The sequence below is a fragment of the Tursiops truncatus genome, chromosome 10, assembly GCF_011762595.2.
Source record: "Tursiops truncatus isolate mTurTru1 chromosome 10, mTurTru1.mat.Y, whole genome shotgun sequence".
NCBI lineage: Eukaryota > Metazoa > Chordata > Mammalia > Artiodactyla > Delphinidae > Tursiops > Tursiops truncatus.
Genome location: NC_047043.1, coordinates 100,014,488 through 100,038,535, shown reverse-complemented (window position 1 = coordinate 100,038,535; position 24,048 = coordinate 100,014,488). Strand labels below are relative to the sequence as shown.

The 24,048-nt window shown below is 58.7% G+C and overlaps 1 protein-coding gene across 7 annotated transcripts in view; it reads left to right on the top strand.

Annotated features, from left to right (window-relative positions):
* The window catches only part of FBLN2 (fibulin 2), a 74,879-nt gene that overhangs the window by 10,534 nt on the left and 40,297 nt on the right, over nucleotides 1–24,048 (top strand). For all 7 annotated transcript variants that reach the window (XM_073787763.1, XM_073787762.1, XM_033865500.2 and 4 more), the window contains exon 2: nucleotides 14,271–15,589. In XM_073787763.1, coding sequence (XP_073643864.1) covers nucleotides 14,326–15,589 — 1,264 coding nt within the window. In that variant the 5' untranslated portion in view covers nucleotides 14,271–14,325. The remainder of the gene's footprint in view (nucleotides 1–14,270; nucleotides 15,590–24,048) is intronic.

The window sequence follows — 24,048 nt, the reverse complement described above, 5'->3', positions numbered from 1 at the left end:
CAGGGCCATGCGAATGAATAGGGGCGCTGGCCTGGCAAAGGCGCGAGAGAGCTGCAGAGCTTCCCTGGCTGAGCACTCTGTGAGGCTCAGAGGACACGTGAGATGGGGCTTCTGTCTGAAGGGTGGACGGCGGTGGTCACGCCGTGAGGCTCCCAGCTCAGCCCCTGACTTGCCAGGGGGCCTTAGGCAAGTTTTTCTCCGTCTTTGAAGGCCCTACGGGGTTGAGTGTTGGTGACACTCACGTTTATAACTCATCTCGTGTCCTGTGTCAGCCCTGTGCTGGGGCCGTACAAATTAATCAGTCCACCCAACCCCACCCTGCCACCCACCAAAAGCATCTGAGTGCCCATGTGGGCCAGACCCCGGGTCAGGGCTGAGCAGGAGAGCAGGGTCCCTGCCTCAGTCTCATCCATGTGAGATGTCAGCTCCTAGCGTGGGAGGGAACCTGCCAGCCTCAGCCCCAGTGAGCATCCCGTCTGGTTAGAGAGGAGGTGGTAGCAGAGTGCGCCTCGCAGGGCGCTGCGTGAGCCTCGCTGAGGGGGTGTTGGCAGGGCTGCCTGCGCTGAGGCTGGACAGGACCCGTGATGCCTTAGGCGCTGACGGGCTCCAGTGCAGCTGTGAACCCGGCGGCAGCAGGAAGCAAGTCCTGGGTTCTAGGAAGCAGCGTGATCTGGGCAGAAGGTCAAGGTCAGGGGCTTCGGGGACTAGGGACCCCCTGCCCCTGCTGGGGCTGGAGAAGGGACAGGACCCACCAGGTAAGGGCGGCCCAGCATGCACGTGCGTGCACACGCAGGCTCACTCTCACACACACTCACACACACTCACATGCCTAAACACACCTCGCGTGCACACACCTGCCCACACTCACACAGACTTAGGTTTCACATACACACAGAAGCACTTACGCACCCAAACTCCCCCCCCGCCCCCGACCCCCGGCCCCCCGGTGCTCACACGGACCCGCATGTACACGCACCTCTCACGCAGGGACCCTTGGTCTTTCAGCTTCCCTTGAAAACACATCTTGTATCCAAAGGAGAAGGAAAAGAGAACGCAGGAGACGGTCTGCGTGAGCTCAGAGGTAGGGTGAGGACGGGGTCCGGGCCCCGCTCTGGGGACTCCCTCACCTCCTGGAGTGGTTTCTTAGTGTAGACGGAGCCCTGGACTCAAATCCAGGATCTGGAGAAGGCGTGAGAAGGGGCCGTGCCAGGGTTTGGGAGGCTCTGGAGGAGGGTTGGACCCCAAAGTTTATCTCCCACCTTTGTCTTCCTTTCAGGGGAAGAATTAAATCCCCCAAAGACCAGTTTATTCTGTGAGGGGGGTGATGGGTGAACCCATTCTCGGTGCCTGGTGCGGAGGAGGGGCCCCTCCCGTAGGGACCTGGTAGATGATCCCCTTCACCAGGAGACGCTTGCTCTTCCCCGAGCTCTTAGTCACAGAACGTTGACGCTTGTTGACTAGCATCTGCTGAACTGACCACGTAGATTGGTCTTCTAGTGAATGGCATTGACTTGCTGGTATGCACTACGTTTGCGTTCCTGAGGTAAACCCTGTTTGGACACAATGTGTTATATCCCTGTAATATGCTGCTGGGGTCGACTTCCTGCTATGTGACTTAGGGCTTGGCAGCTAGATTCCTAAGTGAGACTGGCCACTACCTTCCTCTTGGAGTACCACGTCTGCTTTTGGTATCAGGACTTTCCTAGTCGCATAAAATGGCAGGAGGACCCACCTTCCTTTTTCTAGATGTTGGAACAAGTTTTTAATAGGGTGGGAATTATCGTCCGCTCTGACTGTACCCTGTCTTGGGTTGGCCTCTGTAGATGCTTTTAAAGTTCATCCCACAGCACCCTGCGAGGGGAACGTGATGCTTCTCATTGAACAGATGGGCAAGGTGAGGCTCAGAGAGCCGGAGCCTCTGCTCCGTGGTCAGACAGCACGTGGCGGCTCCGCTGGGCTGTGAGCGCAGGCCAGTCTGACTCTCCCTGGGCCTGTGCTTTTCCCGCTGCTCACCGCGGTGCAAGGATCGTCTGAGATGCTGGCCTGCAGGAGAGCCGTTGCCCTTGCTCTGGGTTTTCCAGGGAGGCTGGGAAGAGCACTGATGGCGCATCAGGAGAGCTGGCCTCGCTCCGCTCACCATCCGCTGGCCCACCCGCCATCCGTGCATCCGCTTGTCCATTACCCGCCCAGTCGGCCAGCCGTCCTTCAGCCCTTTGTCCCCGTGCTGATGCACCCACCATTAACCCACCTTCCCATCCACGCCTCCTCCATCTCGTCACCCATCGTTCCACCCACCCACCTGCCCATCTATTAGACATTTATCCACAGGCTGGTTACTCATCCAGCCACTTTTCCACCTTCCCATCCAACTGTCCTCCATCTGCCATCCATTCACTCACCATTTATCCATGATGGGACCACCATCCATCTGACACCCAACCATCTCTTCATCAACGATCCATCCACCTACCAGTTCACTTCATCAACGATCAACGACCCATCTGCCTACCAGTTCACTTAACCATCCGCTGGCACTTTCTCCTCCATCTGTCTTCCACGTGATATACCCACCCGCTCATCTGTCCACTCATCCATGTACCCATCCATCCATCCATCCATCCATCCACCTGCCCTTGGGGCTTGGCCTTAAGGTAGGGGGTAGGGTTTGGGTGTGGAGAGATTCAGGAGGGAGGGCACCCTGGTTTGGGATAATGATACAAACCAAGATCAGGAGTTGGGAACCAGAGTCTTCGAGGTTAGCGGGAATTGGGTGTATGGAGGGCGACGGAGGGAAATGGAAAGAAAAGGTGGGAGGGAAAGATAGGTGGGAGCTAGATGGTGAAGGACTTAGAATGCCACCCTTAGGAGTTTTCACTTTATCCTTGGTCCAAGGGTATTCAACCCGGGGTCCATGAGTGAGTTCCAGGGCGTCTGTAAGACCCCTAAAATGATAGGCAACGGCTTTTTTTATATATATAAGCCCATATATCTGTTAAGACTCTTGGTTGCAAGTTGCAAGTGACAGAAAACATGTTCCAAGTTAGCTTGAGCAAAATGGTTGCTTGAGCAAAAAGTTGCTTGAGCAACTTTGTCATTGCAAAGTTCAGCTTTTCAGTTAGCTTCAGGTATGGCTGGATCTAGGTACTCAGCAGCTGTCACTGTGACTCTGTTATCTTGGCTTTTCCTTTTCCCTTTTTATTTTTTGAGTAGACTCCAGACTCAGACGGTCTCCGGCTGACAACAGGATGGCTTCAGGGACCCTCAAGGTTAAATCATCTCTTGTCTGATACAGTGGGAACAAGAGGCCATTTGCCTGATGTCTCACTTGAATTGGGTCTCACGGGCTCAGGTTGGCCTCGTGTCCATCCCTGAGTTAGGCATTGTTGCGAGAGGAATGAGAAACACCGATTGGCCTGACAGTTGAGTGGTGTGGACCCCAGAATGAAATCCAGGGGCCCTTCTTGGAAGGAGGGTGAATGTGCGATGGGTGATGAGAAACCACCCCATGTCCACTACTAAGCTTTGTTCACACTTTCCTCTTTTGGTGGACGTGGGTGGATTACCCAAGGGCCAGAGGTGGTAGGGAACCATCAGGATTTCGAGCAGGGTGGGAGGACATCAGACGAGAAGTCGTCGGCAGGCAGGACCACGGGCAAGCTGGATGCCTGTCTGGGGCCGGGTGGAGGGTATTGGGGACGCAGTTGGGGAGAGCAGTGAGCTCAGCCTTGGCCACGGGCAGGACGGTTTCTCATCACTCTGCCCAAAGAGTGTTTCTTCTCTCCAGAGTCATGACTTGTGGGGAAGGAAAATATCGCTCCCTCCTGTGCCAAAAGCAACATTTTCTTTTCTCAAAGGTTGATTATAAGTCACGGACATTCATCTGTGTAATTTTTCACCTGTTTATGTTGATAATGAGATTAGTGATTACATATGCAGGGTCACTTCTCACCCAGGGTTTAAGGAGCTTTTTATTCATTTTACTTATTTTTTCTTTATTAGTTAAGAGGGGGAAGGGAAGGGAACAAAACCTCGCTGTTGTACTGGAAGGACGATTTTCCCAGTGATTTTATGCTCACCCATGGAGGGTCCCCAGGGGTCCATGAGCGTGAGGACACGGGCCGCCAGCACCCTCTGTGCATTCCACCTGGGCCTGACTGCTGTCAGCGCTTTGCACCCAGGGTTGGCCTGAGACCCGGTGTCCCTGTGCTCTGGACCCAGCCCCCCAGCCCTCCCTTGGGGGTCTCAGGCCAGCCCCCTGTGCCCTCAGCCTTGCCCGCTCTCCCCAGGCCAGACTTGTCGTTTTGCAAACAATCGCATTGATTATTGAGATTTTTGCCCATGAGGAAATGAAGGAAAATAAGTATTTAACGGTGGAAGCCAGGCTCGATCACGTTTCTTGCGGTGATTTGTGATTGTTTTTCATATCCCTCCCCTCCTATCCATTTCTTCTGCCAAGAAGTCTCTGGCCTCTGCTCTGTTTCCTTTTTCTGGACTATTATAATAGGCTCTTTTCTTTTAAAAGTCTCTGCTCTTGTGAAAAAATACATATAAAAACATACAAAAAGTACATGGAAGTCAGCGTATACCCGCCCCCCATTGCCCTAACCCCAGCACCCTTCCCCCTCCGCGGTCTTTTCCCCATCTCCCCCCCCACCACCACCACCGCAGGTGCCGTACTCCCTCCGTGATGTTAAGGTGTTACCCAGCGCTGCGCTTCCTGGGGCTGGAATCTTCCTCCGCCTTCCTGAGGACTTCCCAGCGTGCTGTGGCCCATTGGTGCACTGCCCCCGCCCCGTTGGAACAGTGTCCACGCTGTCAAGACACTTTGCTACATTCTCTGGGGCCCTGGGCGTGGGTGACTGACTGACCGGTGTCCTCTTCTGACCTTGTCTCCTTCCTTAATTTTCATGCCCCGCGCCTCTTTCCCTCTTGCTGCCCACCTCACCTCCTCCCGCTCCCTTCTTTGTTCCTTGCAATGCCGGCCGCAGTGGGTCCGGCTGGTTCCTGCCTCAGGGCCTTTGCCCATGCTATTACCTCTGCCTGGGATGCCTTTCCCAGTTCCTTGCACGGCCACCGCATCTGCGCCAGGCAAGTCTCAGCCGAAGTGTCACCTCCTCAGTGAGGGCTTCTCTGCCCGCTCTTGCCAGGGGCGGGCCCCAGGCCCTGTCCCTCACAGCCTCCTTACTATCTTCTTACTTACTTGTTCTTTGTCTCTTCTCTTCACCAGGATGTTGGCCACACGGGGGGAGGGCCTCTCTGGGCCTTGTTCACCGCCACATCGCAGTACCTGCTGTGGGGACTGGCAGGTAGCAGGTGTGTAATGAATATCGACAAACTGAAGGCCTCTGGCTGTGCTCCCCTGGCCAGGCAGACCTGGCTTCGTGTCTGCGCACCACCTTTTACTGATGGTGTGACCGGGGGCAGGTCGTGTATCCTGTCTGGGCCTGAGTTTCCTTATCTGCAGAGCATGGTTAAATGAAATCAACATCCCTAGAAGCTCTCAGGCCAGCGCTTGGCATCATGTCGGTGCCGAGGAAGTGATAGTTAATATGAACCTGATCAACAGCTAAAATCCCTCCTAAGTTTCTGTGCCAAGAACACGTTTATTATTTTCCCCAGTGAATTAGATGACTTCCTCTTATCATACAAGGAGCACCAGGTCATCCTCTAATTTCCCTTTTGGCCTTGGGTGCCAGGAAGCTGACCATGATGGGGAGGTCTCAGGGGCAGCTCTTGTTTCCTGTTGGGTCTTCAGTGCAGCACTGTTTTTCCTTTCCGCTCTCTGCTCTTTGATTACTCACTCTTGGCTCCACAGTGCACGTTTTATTACTTTTTACTGTAGTAAAATACATACAAAACTGACCCTCTTAGCCATTTTTTAGAAATTTTAATTTATTTTTGACTGCGTTGGGTCTTTGTTGCTGCGCACAGGCTTTCTCTAGTTGCAGCGAGTGGGGGCTACTCTTTGTTGCGGTGCGCGGGCTTCTCATTGCGGTGGCTTCTCTTGTTGCGGAGCACGGGCTCTAGGCGTGCACGCTTCAGTAGTTGTGGCATACGGCCTCAGCAGTTGTGGCTCGCGGGCTCTGGAGCACAGGCTCAGTAGTTGTGGCGCACAGGCTTTGTTGCTCCACGGCATGTGGGATCTTCCCGGACCAGGGCTCGAACCCGTGTCCCCTGAATTGGCAGGCGGATTCTTAACCACTGCACCACCAGGGAAGTCCCAGAACGTCCTTTTTAAGGCTGAGTAATATTCCATTGTGTAGCGAGACCACATTTTGTTTATCCACTCATCTGTTGATGGACACTTGGGTTACCTCTGCCTTTGGGCCACTGTGAATAATGCTGCTATGAACATCGGTGTGCAGATACTGTTTTTAGTACATTACTTTCTTACCTTTCTGAGCCTGGGGTGATCTCAGCCCAGATTAGAAATTAAAGCTAGGTTTGGGATCGTTTCTAGGAGCAGACTCTCTGACCTGCTGTTGCAGGGGTGTGTGTGTGTGTGTGGCAGAGCCTGTGCCCCCGCTGGTGCCCGGGCTGGTTCCTCCTCCTGGTGCACTCGTCCCCCAGCTGCCGCTAGTGGCTCACACCTGCGTGCTTCTTCAGACGCCCTTGGCCAACAGGTATTGGTTCCCCGCATGGGCCCAGGAGGTGATCCCCCCGCTTCGTCCCACTGCCAGCCTTGGCCAATGACCCACTGATGTCCCTGAGTGGGATGAGCCCTGGGGTGCCAGTCACATTGCAGAGCCCCCCCGCCCACCACCACGGTTGCAGGCTGGTGTCGGACTTCAGCTGAGACCACGTCTTTGCCATCCTGTTTCCCGTTCCCTTCTCCCAGGGGTTCTCCCAATAAACCACATGCTCAGAACCCCATCTCAGGCTCTGCTTCTGGGAGGTCCCGGCTTCAGACAGTGTAATTAACTCGAGCGTCCCTCCCGTGGTTGTGCGGCTGTGGGGATGCCGCTGGATTCTGGTACGATTGACCTTTGAGCCCACCTGGGTGGGAGCGGGCTCCTTGGAGGGGGCACAATTCCCAGTGTCTGCCACTTACAGGAGAGACAGGTCCTAACCCAGGAAACCAGGCCGTTCAGGCAGTGGCTTTGGGCCCGGGGGAGCAGGAACTCCTGCCTCCCCTGGGCCTCCCTCCTTTGTGTGTAGACAGGAGAGGCCCAGGAGGGTTCCAGAGGATAGAGGGGAACGGGGGAGCCCAGTGATGCCGCTGGAGAGTGAGCGTGGACCAGTGATACCCCGCCGTCAGGCCCAGCTTCTGATTTTCCTAGAGAAGTTGGGAATCCAACTTAGGTGTAAAATGTTCTGATTTTAAGTGTTATGACATTAAATCAATTATAAATTAATAGCATCGCCATGTTTTAATAACAGCAACTAATTTCAAAAGTGCCATGTGGGCCCCCAAACACACTCCACAGACAGCCAGCCAGGCGGCTGGCCGGTGGCCACCCTCTGGCTGGACGTGGGGGCAGCGGCAGCCATCTGGGCAGGCTTCTGGGAGAAGCTGGGAGCGGCACCGCCCTCAGAGGTGGTGGCCGGCGGGCCAGGAGGTCCTGATGACTCGCGGGCTTGTAACTGGTGTGTCTACAGGGTCCTGAGTGTCTATATCCCTTCTGTCATCCCCAGCTGCTTGAGAATCTGTGTTTGGCTGTAGCTGCCCCTTGTTTAAAAGACAGATCCCCTGCAAACATTTTTAATGTTTTGAAACCACAGCAGCACCAACCTGAGACTTTGTTCTTGTCTGGGGCTGCCCGGTAAAGATGTAGGATGCCCAGTTAAATTGGAATTTCAGAGAAGTGGTGAATAAGTATCTCCCAGATATTGCACAGGACCTACTTAATGCCAAATCATGATGCACTGTTTATCTGGAATTCCTCTGGAACTGTATGTCTTGTATTTTTATTTGCTAGCTCTGGCAAGCCTGTTCTTGTCAGAACCAGAAGGCTCAGAGAACCAGGAAAGGAAGAATTTCCTTCACCTTGTGATTCGGTGTCACATGAGGCCAGACCCCGCTTTCGGTAGTGGTGGCACTGGTGATCAGTCAGTGCCCCAGGGCCATGGGGGGGGCACCAGGGTGGCCTTGCTTCTGGGGCCTTCTCTGGGTGGCCACTGAGGTTCATTGTCAGGACGGGGTCACTTACTGTAGGGACGTGTATCTGTGTTTGCGGGTGGGAGCAGTGAGGGCGGCAGAGGTGCGGTCAGCTCTGATCGCCAGCCTCCCTTGCCCGGGTGCCCGGGGGTGGGGGAGGGAGGGAGGATACGGGACGGTGGGCGTGTCTTGCACAGAGCCCTCAGCCTCCTGTCTCCCTGGACACTCCCGGGAGTGTGCCCCTGCCCCGTCCCCCCACATCCTGGTTGTGAGACGCTGACCCCGGCCTACGTGAGAAGCCCGCTGCCCCCGCCCTAGCAGGGGTCTGGCCAGCCAGGGCCTCCGCACCTGCCCGCTCCTGCCTTAAGCCTGCTTCAGCTCCGCACAGCTGGATGCACCTCGGTGTGGTGTTGGGGGCTCCCATCTTCCTTCCCGTCTAAGGCTTGCTGTCTCCGTCTCTTGGTTGTGGAGCGTGAAGCCCGGAGAGGATGCCCAGACGCCATCACCGGCTTTCACTGCTGGGCATAGTTGGCTGCGTGGCCTTTGTTTCTTGCTGAGTGTGTGAGGGCACATCGCAGGCTTGGTGGTACTCAGAGTGTCAGTCTTTCAGAAGCACCACCGTCTGCAGCTGTCGGAGCTCACGGAATGATGCTGTCCCTTCATGTCCCCTGGCCCGTGGCCCATCTCGGAGCCCGGGGAGCCCGGTGTCTCTCAGCTGTCTGTTCGCTCCAGGTCCGAGCGGGAATCCCGCACGCGGTGGCTGTCACGTCTCAGGTCAGTGTGAACCCAGCACAGCATCTCCCCTGCCCACGTTTGCTGTGTGCCGAGGACTCGGGGCCTTTGTCCTTTAGAAGGTCCCCCCTGGACTCTCTGCTGGGGCTGCTTACTTGGGTCCCAGTGCTTGCGGGTCCAGCTGCCGCGTGACCAGCGGCCCGACACCTGGTGGTAGCGGTGTATTTGCTCAGGGGTTTAGGCAGGTGTGTCGTTGGGGACCCTGGTGGTATTTATACTAGTCTCCGGTCTGATGGGGGTGTCTGAAATGGCCTCATTCACATGCCAGTGTGTGACCAGCGGGAGTGCACACTGGGCTTGCAGGGTCTCCCGGGCAGGGTCCTCACCCGTTTTCCTGGTGGCTCAGGACTCCAGAGACCAAGGTGGAAGCTTGCCAGCTCCTGTGGGGGGGGTGTCGGCGTCCCTCTGCGTCCCCTGTGGGAGTGGTCACCATTCTGAGTCTCACTGGTTCATGGTTACAGCCCCCTGCCACCAGTCGCAGCAAAGGGGGGATGGGCTTGTGGGTTGGCTGGATGTGTTCGTGCCCTCACCTGAGCCCTCCTGCAGGCTAGTGGGGCTCCAGCGGGAGCTGTGGCCATGGGGGAGGGGGAGGAGTCATCACCAAACCCCTGCTCTGGAGGGAAGGAGCAAGGGAGGTGGGGAACCAATACCCCAACCCCTCTCCTGCCCTCTAATCCCCTGTCAGTGGTGGCCCCTGGGCACTGCGGGAGCCCGGGCACGCAGTCTGAGGAGTGCAGCGCCCCTGTCCCTGCCGGTGCAGAGCCAGGTGGAGAAGGGCAGGGCAGGGAGTGGGTCTGGGGGCCGGTCACCGGCCTAGTGGCCTGTACCCGTGTCCTGTGTCCCCTCCACCAGCTGGACAAATACCCAGTGGCCACATGGTGCGGAGTTCTCAGGGAAATGCACGGGGAGGAGAGCTCGGCACTCACCCTGCACGCACGTGTGGCCTGCTTGTGTGCGTGCCCCTCTCCTGGTGTCCGCTCCAGGGCTCACGGAGGCCAGCTGGCACTGTAACAATCGTAGTCTTGTTAACGCGTGTGCATTACCCAGCTTCGTTCATCTGTGGGTGTCAGGAGATCCTGGGGGTCTTTCTCTGCGTCTGCCGGGTCCCCGATGAGCCCCTACCTCGGAGTGTGCGCCCCGTGACCCAACCTCAGGCCCAGCCTCAGGGGTCTTTGTCACCACAGTCTGCCTGCTGGGGCTCCCCACTTCAGGGAGGTCAGGTCCCCTTTTTCAGCCCCTCCCGTCATGATTCCTCTTTTCATATTGGAGGGGGGCCGATTTGCAGAAGCCACATGTTCAGGGGGCCACTTCCTGCAGGGGCCGTGGGAAACAGCAGCTGGAGACCCCTGGGAGGGGCATGTTTGAATCTGAGAACCAGCAATGTAGAGATTGTGCCCTCCTACTTCTTACTCGTATGCGTGTTCCCAGCCCCGCTAGCTTATCTCCAGGGACGGGGAGCTCCCTCCGCACCTGCAGCCTGGTCTGACTCTGACCTGGAGAAAGCTTTCCCCACGTGGAGCTGAGGTCTCTTGCCCTCCATCCTCCGTACACACCTGAGGGGCCATAACCCGTCCTGAGCAGCTGGGGAGTTGTGCCAGGCGCCCCTGAGGCTGCTCTTCCCCAGGGTAGCCACCCCAAGGGACCCAGCCCCTCGCCACTGGGCCACCTCCTGCGGACACATCCCAGCCGGCCCCATCCCTCTCGAAGGTGGGCGCACCCCCTGCAGACTGACGGGGATTCTGAGCAGCGTGCAGGGACCCGGACTTCCATTTTCCCAGCTGGAGACCACAGTGGGGATGACCATGGGGCTCCCAGTTCAGAGGTGAGCCTGGGGGGACCCAGAGCTCAAGCACGTCCAGCCAAGTGTGAGTGAGCAGAGAGTCCATGGCGTAGGCTTCGTGGGGAACCGGGAGGCCACACGCTGTATGACACCTCAGGGTGGCTGGGGCTCAGGAATTTTCCAGAGAAGTAAGAAGCTGGAATTTTCACGTGAGCATTTCCAATCTGTAAGTGCTGGTTACTAACTGAAAAGTAAAAGCTCACTGCGTGGGGGACTTCCCTGGTGGCGCAGTGGTTGAGAATCCGCCTGCCGATGCAGGGGACACGGGTTCGAGCCCTGGTCTGGGAAGATCCCACACGTCGCGGAGCAACTAAGCCCGTGCGCCACAACTACTGAGCCCGTGCGCCACAACTACTGAAGCCTGCACGGCTAGAGCCCGTGCTCCACAAGAGAAGCCACGGCAATGAGAAGCCCGCGTACCGCAACGAATAGTAGCCCCCGCTCACCGCAATTAGAGAAAGCCCGCTCACAGCAACAGAGACCCAGCGCAGCCAAAAATAAATTAATTAAAATAAATAAAAATTTTTAAAAAAGCTCACTGCGTGGGACACACAGTGCATTCGTGGGCTCGGTAGTGCCCGTGGGCCCCAACTATGACCTGAGGTGTGGTAGAGCCTCTCCACTGTGTACAGATGCAGAGCTGAGAGGCTCAGAGTGGGCAAGGGCCTTGCTCAGGGTTGCACAGCAAGTGAAAATGCCAAGCGGGGGGCTGATGTTCTCTGTCTTTCCTCCGGGCCTGGATTCACATGCTTGTGGGCCGTTTGTGACGGTAGGGGGTCCAAGGGCCAGGCCCCGCTGGGAGCCGTGTGTGGGCTGTGGCGGGAATACTGCCTCCTGGATGCAGGGTTCCTGTGAGTGTGTGATGAGGAGGAGTGGGGGGCACGGGGGGAGGAGGCTTCTTTCTTAAATGACACTGTTGAGGGCAGACTGGAGGGAGGGCCTTCGTCCCTCCCATTTCCGTGGTTTGTCATGGGGATCTTGGGCCTCTGTCCTACGGGGCCCTCCACCCTCCTGAGGCAGCCGTTCAGCTTGGGGGGACATGCGTGTCAGCTCTTGTCCAGAGACGCCCCCTCTCGCCTCTTTCCGCGCCCAGCACAGGCTCTTGTCCCTGGAGGCGCCCTTACCATCCTCACCCGGACCATCTCTGGACTTCTCAAACTCGACAAGGCCCAAACCAGGCTGCCCATCTCCATGCAGGCCTGTGGCCCTCCTCCACGGCTTTCCCTGCCTCAAGAAGCCCCAGCTTTGTCCTTCCAGGTGTTCAGGCCCAAACTTCTGCTCATCCTGGACTCCCTTTCTCACCCCCACCCAGGCCGTCAGCACATCCCGCCACGTCCTCTCCCGCTGCCCATCTCTCGCCCACCTTCCCATTCTCAGCGCGGCAGCAGACGAACCCTTTAAGTAGAGCGTCCCATCAGGTCATTCCAGGCTCCAGGGCTTATCTGGGCATTACCACCCTGGCCCTTGCCCACTGGTTCCGCTGGAGTGGCCCCTGCTGCTCCCCACCTCCCTTGTGCAGTCCTGCCTCAGGCCCTTTGCACTTGCTGTTCCTGCCACCTGACATGCTTTGCCTCCAGACATTCATGGGGCTGTGTTCACCGATTTGCTCAGGCCTCAGCTCAAATGCCACTTCCTTAGAGAAGCCTTGCTTGACCACCCTGGCCAAAATAGGCTCTCCCACACCCCGGCCTCTTCCTGTCCCGTTTCCTGGCTTTCATTCATTTATGTCTTCATTGTCCTCATGACTGCCTGGCGTTCAGTAGCCTCTGGAATTGCTCCACGCACCAGAGTGCCAGCGCTGGCAGAATGGCCATGGGGCCTGCCTCACTTGCTGGTAAGCCCCAGTTCTGGAGGGTGCCGGCTTGGAGGGCCTGTGCCCTCAATCCTGGCTGACTGGCCTCGGAGGCAGACCTCCCCTCCTGCTGCATGGCCGCTGAGTTGCTCCGTCACTGCCCTGCCCGACAGGGTCCTTGCGCTGCCGTCACACTCTCCCCAGCTCAGCCAGGAGGTGGGCAGCACGATGGCTGCTTCTTTCTTCTCTCTGTTAAAGACTTTTAAGAAGTTCCTGTTGTTCTATTTTTTAGGTTTGAAATTTACAAACTTAAAATAGTAGAGATCTCACTTTATTGTCTTTTTTTCTAAATCAGACAATCGTTGCAGTGACTGCAAATGATAGTGCAGCTTCGGGGCCGGGAATGGGTGGAGAGGGAGCCCTTGCCTGTGACTGAGGAGCATGCAGCCCAGGGGTGCAGGCCTGGCCCCGAGTCACGCGGGTCCCAGGGCTGTGGGACCGGCGACTTTTGTGAGGATGGAGGTGGGGGGAGGAGCGAGGACAGTGAGAAGGTGACATTTGAGTGGCTTGTAGAGGGTAACAAGGAGGGGCTGCGGGAGGGTCATGCCAGGGCCCCTGGAGGGAGGGTTAGGGTGGCTCGCACAGGGAACCCAGACTGTTGCTTCCTGGTTGGGAAGCCAGGAAGCCATGCACATTGGGGTCAGCTCCTTCCAGACCACAGCGGCTTTGCAGAGAAAGGGCAGGAGTGGATGGCGGGGAGGGAGGTGGCAGGCGTGTTCCAGGGCAGATGGGGGTACAGCTCGAGCCAGGGCGAGGCTGCGGTGGTGGAGGGAAGTGGGCAGAGGGCAGAGAGGTGTTCACGCAGCTCAGTGGATGGGCGGGACTTGGTGTGTGTGTGTCTGTGTGTGTGTATGTGTGTGTGCGCGTGCGCACGTGCGGGGGACAGCGGGTGTCCAGGATAATTCTGGGAACGGTGGTATTATTTGCTGAGGCATCTGAGGAGGTTGGCAGGAGGCTCCCCTGCAGCATAACTTGCAGTGCAAGGGGATCTGTTAGGGGGTGTTCCTGGGCCCTGGGGTCCGAGGGCCATGGCAGGGGGCTTGGCTGTGTGCCGAGGCCTGGGAGGGCCTGGTTCCTGCCCAGTGTCCACTTGGCTTTGCCCTCTGGCTGGCAGCCACGGGACTCTGGGTGCATGGCTGGGGCTCAAGCTGGGTTTCGGGGGGAGATAAACTGTTTGGGCGCTGGTGACTGTGTGTGTGAGACCACTCGTGGTGTCCCGGCACATAGGTGAGGCTGTGGGTGAGACAGCGCATGTAACTGTGCCTGGAGGGCTGTAACCCGGCCTCTGCGTGCCTGCCACGGAGGGCGTGAGACCCCGATGCCCCAGGCGTGCCAGCCATGTGCCTGGAGAATGCATGTGACAGTGTGAGTGTGTGCGGGACCGTCGGCTGAGGGTCCTACCCGGGGACACGTGTCAGGTGGCAGGTGAGAGTGGGGGTCAGCGGCCCTGGGCAGGGCCACGCTGGCAACTCTGTCAACACCTGAGCGACGGCCATGCCTGTCTGTGCATCTGAGCAGGTGCGAGTGGGAGCGTGTGCGTAGGGATGTGAGGACGAGTGCATGCGTGTGAGTGAAGGTGGGGAGGCTGCCCAGCCGTGCGCATGTGCCGGTGTGTGTGCCAGGTGTGCACACGTGTCCCCCTGTGGCCGCCACGTGGTGCTGATCCGTGTCCTTTCCGATTCCTCCAGGGCCTCGTGAGAGAGAACGGTTGATCTGGAGGCGACGCGTGGCCGGCTGCGGGGCATGGCATCACTCGCGGAGCCCGTGGGAGCCTGGCTGGCCGTGGCCGTGGCCCTGGCCCTGGGCCCAAGCCCCAGCACGGCGGTCCCGGGGCAGGACTGCACGGGCATCGAGTGCCCCCCGCTGGAGAACTGCATCGAGGAGGCGCTGGAGCCGGGTGCCTGCTGCGCCACGTGCATGCAGCAGGGCTGCGCCTGCGAGGGCTACCAGTACTACGACTGCCTGCAGGGTGGCTTCGTGCGCGGCCGCGTGCCCGCCGGCCAGTCCTACTTCGTGGACTTCGGCAGCACCGAGTGCTCCTGCCCGCCGGGCGGTGGCAAGATCAGCTGCCAGTTCATGCCCTGCCCGGAGCTGCCGCCCAACTGCATCGAGGCCTTGGTGGCGGCCGACAGCTGCCCGCAGTGCGGCCAGGTGGGCTGCGTCCACTCCGGCCGCAAGTACGCCGCCGGCCACACGGTCCACCTGTCGCCCTGCCGGGCCTGCCACTGTCCCGACGCCGGCGGCGAGCTCATCTGCTACCGGCTCCCCGATTGCCACGGAGACGCCGCCCCTGGAAACTTCTCTGACGCCGAGGAGGGTGACCCCGAGCGACACTATGAAGACCCCTACAGCTACGACCAGGAGGTGGCCGAGGCGGAGGCCGCGGCGGCCCTGGAGGGCGAGCTCCAGGCGGGCGCTGGGGGCCCGGCTGCTCTGGGAGCTGGGGGTCAGCCACCTTCAGCCATCCAGGCCACCCGCTGGCCGGCTGCCCTCCCCAGGCCCACGGCAGCTGCCGCCCTGGGTCCCCCAGCCCCCGTGCAGGCCAAGGCCAGGAGAGTGACGGAGGACAGACAGGAGGACAGAGAGGAATTGACAGTCAGGGAGCAGCCGGCAGCAGGTGGCCCCAGGGGCCTGGATGGACGGCCCACAGCAGGTCCAGCCCCTGGTCTCCCTGTCCAAGAGGAGGCGGCAGAGGCCAGGGCACGGCCCGAAGAGAACCTCATCCCGGACGCCCAGGCCACCCCCCGCAGCGCTGGGCAGGAGGGAGCTGGGCCCATTCCAGCGTCAACCACGGCCAGTGTCCCCGCATCACAGGCCACGCAGAGCGCTCCCGAGGGCCCGGCAGAGCCCAGCACCCACGCCATCCTGACCACACCTCACCAGGAGGCGGCCCGCGTCCCACCCACCCAGGAAGTGCCCAAGCAGCCACCGGTTGTGCCCCGTTCTCGGCCAGAGGAAGACACAGACCCCAACTCTGTGCATTCTGTCCCCAGAGGTGACCCTGAAGGTAAGCCTGTTTCCTGGTTTCTCCAGGGACACTCATCCCAGGGAAGGGCAGCCTCGGGGCTCTGTTGCCTGGCCCAGGTCTGTGCACAGCTGCCTGGAGCAGGGGAAGCTGGGTCTGCGGGGCCAGGCCAGGGACAGCCAGCGCCATCCCCTGAGCTCTGGGCTGGAGGCTCTGAGATGGGGCTTCCTCCTGGCTCAGCTTCTGGGGGTAGCATGGTGGGTGGATGGGTGGGGTCCCTGTCACGGTAGGTGCTGGGCTGCCTGATAGGGCTGTGGCCGAAGGCCTCTTACATGTACCTTATCAGGGCTGGGGAGCCCCTGCAGAGGGGTCCACAGGTGCCCTGGCAGGAAGTGGGAGCTCACAACCCTGATACAGCTGCCTGCTCACACCTCCCTGACAGTAAGTAGCCTCTGGTCATGGATGCTGGGCTCTTGGCCTCTGTGGTGGCAGCAGAATGGATGCAGGCTCTTGTTGGGGCTCCTTACAAGAGCCCAGTACTGGGTCTGTCACCCCTTCCTGCCAGGGGTCCTGCTAACATACAAGTGGTTTCTGTCCCTCCTCTGCTCAGTACCTGCTGGGGCTCCCACCTACTCAGCTCTGATACTGAAGTCCTCTCAGGGGCCTCAGGCCCTGCACAGCCTGACCCTGGGGCCTCCCGGGCCTTCTCTTCACCCTTTTCTTGTGCCTTTTGGCTGTTGTAACAAAAATACATAGACTGGGTGGCTGAACAGCAGGTGTTTATTTCCCATAGCCCTGGAGTCGGGAAGTCTAAGATCGGTTGTCTGATGAGAGCCTGCTTCCTGGTAGAGCAGATGAGGCCACATCTCATCTGGGTTACATCAGAGGTGGAGCAAGCTCTCCAGCATCTCTTCTTAGAAGGGCACTAATCCCATCATGAGGCTTCCACCCTCAAGACCTAGTTTTCTCCCCAAAGCTCCGTCTCCAGATACCATCCCACTGAGGATTAGGGTTTTAACGCATGAGTTTGGAGGTGGGAGCATAAACACTCAGTGCCTAGCAACCCTCTCTCTCCGCACTGTGCTTAGCTGCACGGGCCTCCTGGCCCCTTCCAGTACTTTCCAGCCCCAGGGCCTTTGCACTTGCCACTGCCTCTTCCTGAAGTGCTCTTCCAGGTGTCCGTGAAGTTCGCTTCTTCCTGCCATTTGCTCTCTGTTCAGGGTTACCTGCCTAGAGAGGCCTGCCCTGACCACCCCAGTCAAAGAGCACCCCACCTTCCTCTTACACTGCTTTAATTCCTCCCAGTAATACCTGGCATTGTAGCACATCGTTACTTGTTTAATTTTGTCTCCCCCGGTGGAATGTTAGAGCCATGAGTGGAGGGACCCCATCTGCCATCTTCTCTGCTGTGCACACAGTTGGTGCTCTGTAAACATTGGGTGAATTAATGAGGGAATGGGGGGGCTCTCTGGCCACCCCTTTGCCAGTCATCCCCCTTCGTGCTAGTTCTCTGCCACCCCATGAGCACCCTACACTGTCATCCCCCTGTGTCCCACCCCTTTGCTCACACTCTTCCCAGTGAGCTCAGGCAGCACCGCTTCCAGGAATCCTTCACTGGGTCTTTGTGTCTTGCATGACCCTTCCTCCATCCCCACTCTGCAGCTCCCTGCCCCCACCTCTGAGGGAGCCCTAGGAGTTGTCTGGGTGTCTAGATATCTCTCTCCACAGCTGCGAGTCCATGTCTTGTTCAGTCCTGTGTCATTCACTCTGTAGACCCTTATTAGGTAGCAACTGTGGACAGGCCCTAATGGGCCGCTGGGAGGCAGGAACTGGCCAGTGTGGTCCACAGGCTGTGAGTGGGGGCTGCCCGGGTGGCATCTGGGATGGTTTCCTGGGGGAGGGGGCCCGTGTGTCCAGAGCTATGGCCCTTGCTGGGCGACCGCTGTGTGCTAAGGCCGAGACTGCAGGCTCCCACAGCCCCCAGGCCCCCGCCCTGGCGGCTCCTTCCATCCTGCTCTCCGTGGACGGGCACAGAACTCGCCCTTGCTGAGCACCTACTAGGTGCCCGGCCCCGTCTGTGACTCGATCCGCCCACAAGCTGGGAGCTGGGCTCCTTCTCATTTTCAGCTGACCAGGTTGAGGGTGGAGAGGTGTGGCTCGTGGCCGCAGGGCGCGCCGTGAGAGGTGGCGGCGGGGACCAGGGCGGGGGGCTTCCGGGGGCTCCTCCCCGCCCAGCCCCGAGCCTGCAGGGGGCGGGGCTGTAATGAAGTCCACGTGTGCCCGGGCGGGCTTGCAGGCCTGGCGCCGGGGATGGTGCGTGCAGCCTCCAGGGTTTCCAAAATAGACACGCCCCGGCCCCGGCCCCATCACCCGCCCCCTTGCTACCAGAGGCCTCTCTGTGGTGTGGGCCTTGGAACCCTGGAGAGATGCTTCGTTCTCAGGAGCCCCGGGTTCTTTCCTCTGCCCCAGGCTTTCTCAAATGGATTTTGGGGTGTGGCTGTTGGTGAAGGCCGCCTGGGGGTGGGGCCCCTGACTGAGTGCCTCTCATCCCATCAGAGGCCCCGCCCATGCAAAGCCCAGAGCAGGGCAGGGACAGGCTGTGCTTCTTGGAGCTCGGGGAAAGGGAGATGTAGGAAGTTGGGAGAGGTGGGCCGGCAGGGTGAATTTAAATGGGACCCAGGAGTTGGCCCAGGCCGTGTAAGCAGAGGCTGGCTGCCGTCCACCACCCCTGTCCATCTTCCCTGCTTCTGCTCACCCAGTGTCCACCTGACACCCACCAGCGCATGTGCTCTGTAATTCAGGCGAGCGGCTCTCCGCCTTGTGCCTCATTTTCTCCATCTGGAAGCGGCAGAGAAGGCCCTGCTTCCTGGGGGTGTTTTGAGGATGAAATGAGCTAACTCATTCAAACTCGGCATGGGGCCTAGCACTGCTGAGTAATTAGAAATGTTAGCCGTCACTATTCACCATCTGTTCCTCGATCCACCCACTTAGTTTCTGCAGCAGATAGGTGCAGAGCACCCTCTCTGCACCAGGGGCCGTCCAGTGAACCGGGTGGGCACAGCCTCTCCCCTTTGGGGTCTGATGGGGGTGGAGGGCGGTAATGGACGAGCCCACAAAGATTGTCCGTGGTCACAGCCATGCACACGGAGTGGGGAGGGTGGCCAGGGGATGCCTGCTGGGTGGGGCTCAGGGACCCGACGAGCGTCCTTGGGGCAGTGAGGGCCTTAGAGCCTTCTGACTGCTGTTGTAGGGGGAGCCCTGGGGGTTCCCAAGGGATGAAGGGGCCCTCAGTGGGGAGGACTGGGGAGGTGGTAGCTTTGTCCTGCTTGCCCGTGGGGCCGGCTGAGAGGCGCACCGTGGGGCGGAAATGACCCCCGGCCATGTTGCCATGGCAGCCCTGGGGCCTGGAGGAGGAGGTTTCCAGCCATTGCCCCAGGCCCGGCTGCAGCGGGGGTCCTGTCTTTGAGCCGGAGCTGTGCCAGGGATCCAGGCTGCCTCTGAGCATGTCCAGATGGAGCCTAATGGAAGCCACATGCCCTGCTCCCTGCCGGGGAGAAGGGCCCTGACGTCTGTCGTCCCTCAGGGGGCTTGTGAGGGCGCCTTCTACCACAGGGCTGGCACGATGGAGGGAGCTGGGGACCACCCCCCGCCCTCCTGGGCCACAAGGGTGGGAACCTGGGTCAGGGTCGCCCTCAGAAGATGCAGGTTCCAGCCCCTCTCCTGGAAAAGGGCTCCAGCAAAACCTGCAGGCCCCAGGACCCCGTGGCAGGAAAGGAGCTCCTTCCTCGGGGCCTCACATCACCGGATCCCGTGGGGCAGCGGTACTTGAACGGTTTGACGTTCCAGTTAATAGAGAAGCTTTAAAATTCAAATAACTGTGTATTAATTGCAGACACCATATTGGCTTATGACCTGTGCCTGCACCATCGTAAGCCCTCTGAGATCACTGGCTCCTTTAATCACCACAGCCGCCCCCTTGGTGCACAGCAGAGGAATAGGGCCACTTGCCCACGGACACACATGCAGGAAGCGGTGGATCCAGGTGCCCCTGCCGTTTCTTCATGTCTTCACCCCTGATAGTCATGTCTGGTGCCCGGCGTGTGCAGGGGCTGTGACAGACGCCAGATGGACCGTGTTGCCCCTGCCCTCGGGACATTATGGTTTAGCGGGGAAGAAAACGTGGTAGTCATAGGACGAGGACCGAGGAATGGGGTGGTTGTGCTCTGTGAGCCTGTCTGGGGGATCGGACTCCCCTGGGGATCAGGGAGGTCTTCCGGGGAAGTGCTGTTTGAGCACAAGGAGCTGCTGACTGGGTGAGAGGTGGGGAGCAGAGAGAAGAGAGTGCGTCAGGCAGAGGGCATAGCACGTGCAAAGGCCCTGCAGCTGGAGGGAAGAAGTTGGATTGAAAGGAGGCTGTGTAGCTGGTGTGAGAAGAGGCTGGGGAGTGGTCAGGGGCCAGGCCCAGGGCGATGGTGTTTACCCTCAGGATGAAGATCTGGGCCCTTCCCCAAGGGCAGTGGGGAGCCACTGCAGGTGTTAGGCAGGAACTGGCAGGATCTTATTTGTGTCATGCAGCACTTCCTCTGGGTGAAGGGAGGAGAGCACAGGAGCAGGCTCTCCCCGCCTCACCCTGCAGCCCCAGGAGCCAGCCCTGGGCCTTCAGTGTCTGGGGGTCTCCAGGGTCCCCCAGAATCACTGGGTTGTGGTTCCAGGGGGCAGAGGGAGACCCGCCCAGCCTCGCCCTATTCCCCAGAGGATTCCTACAGACCCTCCCCTCTCCTCTCCAGGCTCAGCTGTGGGAGACTTAAGCTTGTGTGGGGTCTGAGTGGTCCCTGAGCACAGCCTGGGGACCAGAGGGAGCCAGGCTGGGAGTCTGGACACCTGAGCTCATGTTCTGTGTGCCAGAATCAGCCATAGGAGCTCCTGGCTCCCCAAAGCGGCCTGGGGAGGGGGCGCCCTGCGAGGAGAGCTTGCAGGTGGGCCAGCCGGCCCTTCCCCTCCTCACCCCCAGCCCACGGGCCTTGACCTGGGATGTCTGACTCTTCCAGGGCAGCGTAGGCTCTGCCGAGGGCAGCAGGGCCTGCAAACGAGGGGCCTGGGCTTCCCGCAGCCCCTGCTCACCCGTGGTGAGTCCCGGGCCGAAGCTCACACGCGCTCGTTGTGTGACCTGGGGCCTGGGCCGCGATGCCTCTGAGCCCCGGTTTCCTCACTGACCCCGCGTAGCCGGGGTTGGTCCCGCCTCTGTCTGCTGCTCTGCTAATGGTGCACGCCCCTGTCACCGGTCAGCTTCTTTCTGCAGAGCATCTTTGTAAGCACTAGAATTTTGTTGCAAACATTTAGAAGCTGGAAGACTTCCCATAAATTCCAGCTTTCTGGCTTTTGTTGAAAATCGGCAGCTGCGGGCACACCAGGCCCATGTACCCTGGGCCATACACTGGGGGAGCTGAGAAGGGGCTGCCTGACTGTCAGACTTGCGGGGAGGTGGGGGGGCTCTAAAGGTGATAAAACCGAGGAGAGCTGGGTCCTCTGCTGGGGGCATCTGTCAGGCACTGAGTTTCACCCTGTGGCGACCTTGAGAGAGACTGTTTGGTCTGCTTTATGGAAGAGAAAATGGCACCCTGAGAGGGGAGGAGGCTTTTCTGGGGTCATAGTAGAGCTGGGCAGGGGGCCCTAGGCTCCCAGGGGAGGGGCTGGGCTCGTGGCTCCCATGGAGGACGTGGGGCAGGAGGGGGTCTGAGTGGCTTGTAGCTGGGCCCCCTGGCTTTGGCTGCCCCAGAGCCTACAGCTGCATTTCACAGCCGCTCCCCATAGAGAGGGTCTGGGGCCAAGGCTCGCCTGTGGTGGGGTTCTTTAATTTTTAAAAACTGTGTTTCCTTCCTTCCTTCCTAGACAGCTTTATTGAGTTATTGTTCATGTACCATAAAGCCCTCCCATTTAAAGTGTGCAGTTCAGTAGTTTTTGTCAGGGTCGTGAGAACATGGTCAGAATCTAATTCTAGGTCATTCTTGTCACCCGACTGCTATGCCGGTAGCAGCCACCTCCCACTCCCTCCTCCCAGCCCCCAGCAGCCTCCAGTCTACTCCCTGTCACTATGGATTTGCGTTTTCTGGACATTCCTGGACGTGGAATCATACAATATGTGGCCTTTGTGGACGGTCCTCCGTCGCCAAGCGTAACGCTTTCAAAGCCCCCTGCACGTTGCAGCATGAATAAGTGCTTCATTCCTTTCCGTGGCGGACATTCCAGTGTGTGGATGGGCCCCATTTTGTTTATTCATTCACTAGGTGGCAGACACTGTGTTTGCACCTTTGAGCTATTGCGAGCACTGCTGCTGTTAATATTCATGACATACTTTTGTGCGGACGTATGTTTTCATTTCTTTTGGGAATGTACCCAGGAGCAGAATTGCTGGGTCATCTGGGAACTCTGTGTGTGACCATAAGATGAAACACCGAACTGTCATCCTCAGCGGCTGCACCATGTTACATCCCCAGCCACAGCGCACAAGGGCTCCAGCTTCCCTACGTCTTCACCAACACTTGTCATCGTCTGTCGTTTTGAATGTAGCCGTCCCAGCGTGTGAAGTGTGAAGTGGTATCTCACTGAAGGTTTAATTTGCACTTCCCTGGCGGCTAATGATGTTGAGCATCTTTTCATGAGTTTACTTCAGAAAATTCTAGAAAACAGAGAATACACAAGTACGCATTCCATTGGCCATCAAAGTGATGACATCATTACTAAGTCACGTAGTGTGTGGAAGACTCCACTGTATGCTCATAGGAGAAAGGGTGTGAAGGAGGCAACCAGTGTTGCAGTGTTGTTCTGAAAATAATGTTGATCCCGTGGTCCCCGATTAGGTCCCAGGGACCCTCAGGGCCTATAGGACCACACTTGGGAACCACAGGTCCTACGACGGCAAGCGTGCAGGTGTGTGCACTGTTTTTCTCACGTATAGCATATTGTGCACACCTTTCTGTCCTGTGCTTTCCTCCGTGAACAGCCCCCCTTGGGACTCTCGCTGTCGGCACGTGGGGAGCTCCCTTTACCAGCCAGGGCTCCGCCGTGTGCACGTCCCAGCTGTTACTGACTGTCCTGGCAGACGGATGCTGCGTTGTGTCCATTGCTGGCAGTGAATGGCTTCCTGCTGCACCCGGTGTGGAATCGCTGGGTCTGTGTGCACATGCGTTCCTTTATTTTCTCTCTGTAAGCCATTTATCCAAGTGTAACCAGGAGAACCTATTAGAAGCATGCAAATCAGTAATACATTTCACAAAGGAACACCCCGTGTGCTCGGCACTCAGATCGTCAAACATCCCGAGACAACCCGGGTCCCCTCCTCCGTGCCCGTCCCGGGAACCGCTTCCCTGACTGTGACTGGCTCTCGGACTTTCGTAAACGGGGCCACGCAGTCTGCTCTCGTGTGTGGCTTCTTGTGCTCAGCACAGCATTTCTAGGTCCACATGCTCTGGGCTCCGTGGTTGGTCCTCTTCGTGGCTGAGAGCTGCCCCATGGTATGGTCAGACCCCAGTTTGGTGGCTCCTTCTCCTGCCACGGGCTCTGGGGTTGTTTCCAGCCTGGACCGTTAGCAAGAGTGTTGCCGTGCACCTGCCGTACCAGTCTTTTGATGGTCGTCTGCACACTTTTCTCTGGGGAGGTGCTGGCTGCCATGGGCTCCGCTGCAGAGGCCACAGGAGGCCTACTTAAAACGCGGTACTTGCCAGCTCATCTACATTGATGGTGTACCAGATTTTGCTCACACCTGCCATGTATGGGAATGCCTGTTTCCCCAGGTTATTTATTCAACAAATATTTATTGAGTGCCTACCGCCCAGTTGTAGGTGCCAGGGATACAGCCGTGATCAAAATGGTTGAAATTGGTACCCCTCACGAGGCTTGTGTTCCGTGGGATCGGGGCAGGGGCAGGGGGCACACAGTCATTCATTACGTAAAATCTGTGTTGCATGGTGAGAAGCGCTAGGGAGAAAACCGAGCAGGGGCAGCCAGATGTTCCCACCTTGGCTGGTGGGAGCTGTCTTGCAGGGGCGTTAGTTTGTGAGTGTGCCCTGCTCCCCCCCACGCCCCTGCCCCCACCTTGGCTGTGGGCTCCCCAGCAAGTCTGGCCACACCCCCGCCAGCAGCACGTGGGCGTGGGGGGTGGTCTTTCTGCCCTCTCGCCAAACCCGCTCCTGTCCTTCCTGCCGGGGACACACCTCGGTCATGGAACGAATAGTCTCTTGCCTCAGTAGTGCGAGTCGCAGGCGACTGCAGAACGTCTGGGGCGCACAGTAGGCGTTTCTTGTTGATCCCAAGTCCACTGGTCAGCCGGGCTTGCTGCCCCAGGCTGGGAGTGGCTGCTGGGAGTGGCTGGTCTGGGACAGCCTCTGCCAGGGCGGCTGCCTCTGCTCCACGAACTCGTTCCCATCGCAGAAACAGGGTTCAGAGTGAAAGATGAGACGCGCACAGGAACTCTTGGGCCCAGGCTTGGAACTGGCTCAGCCACT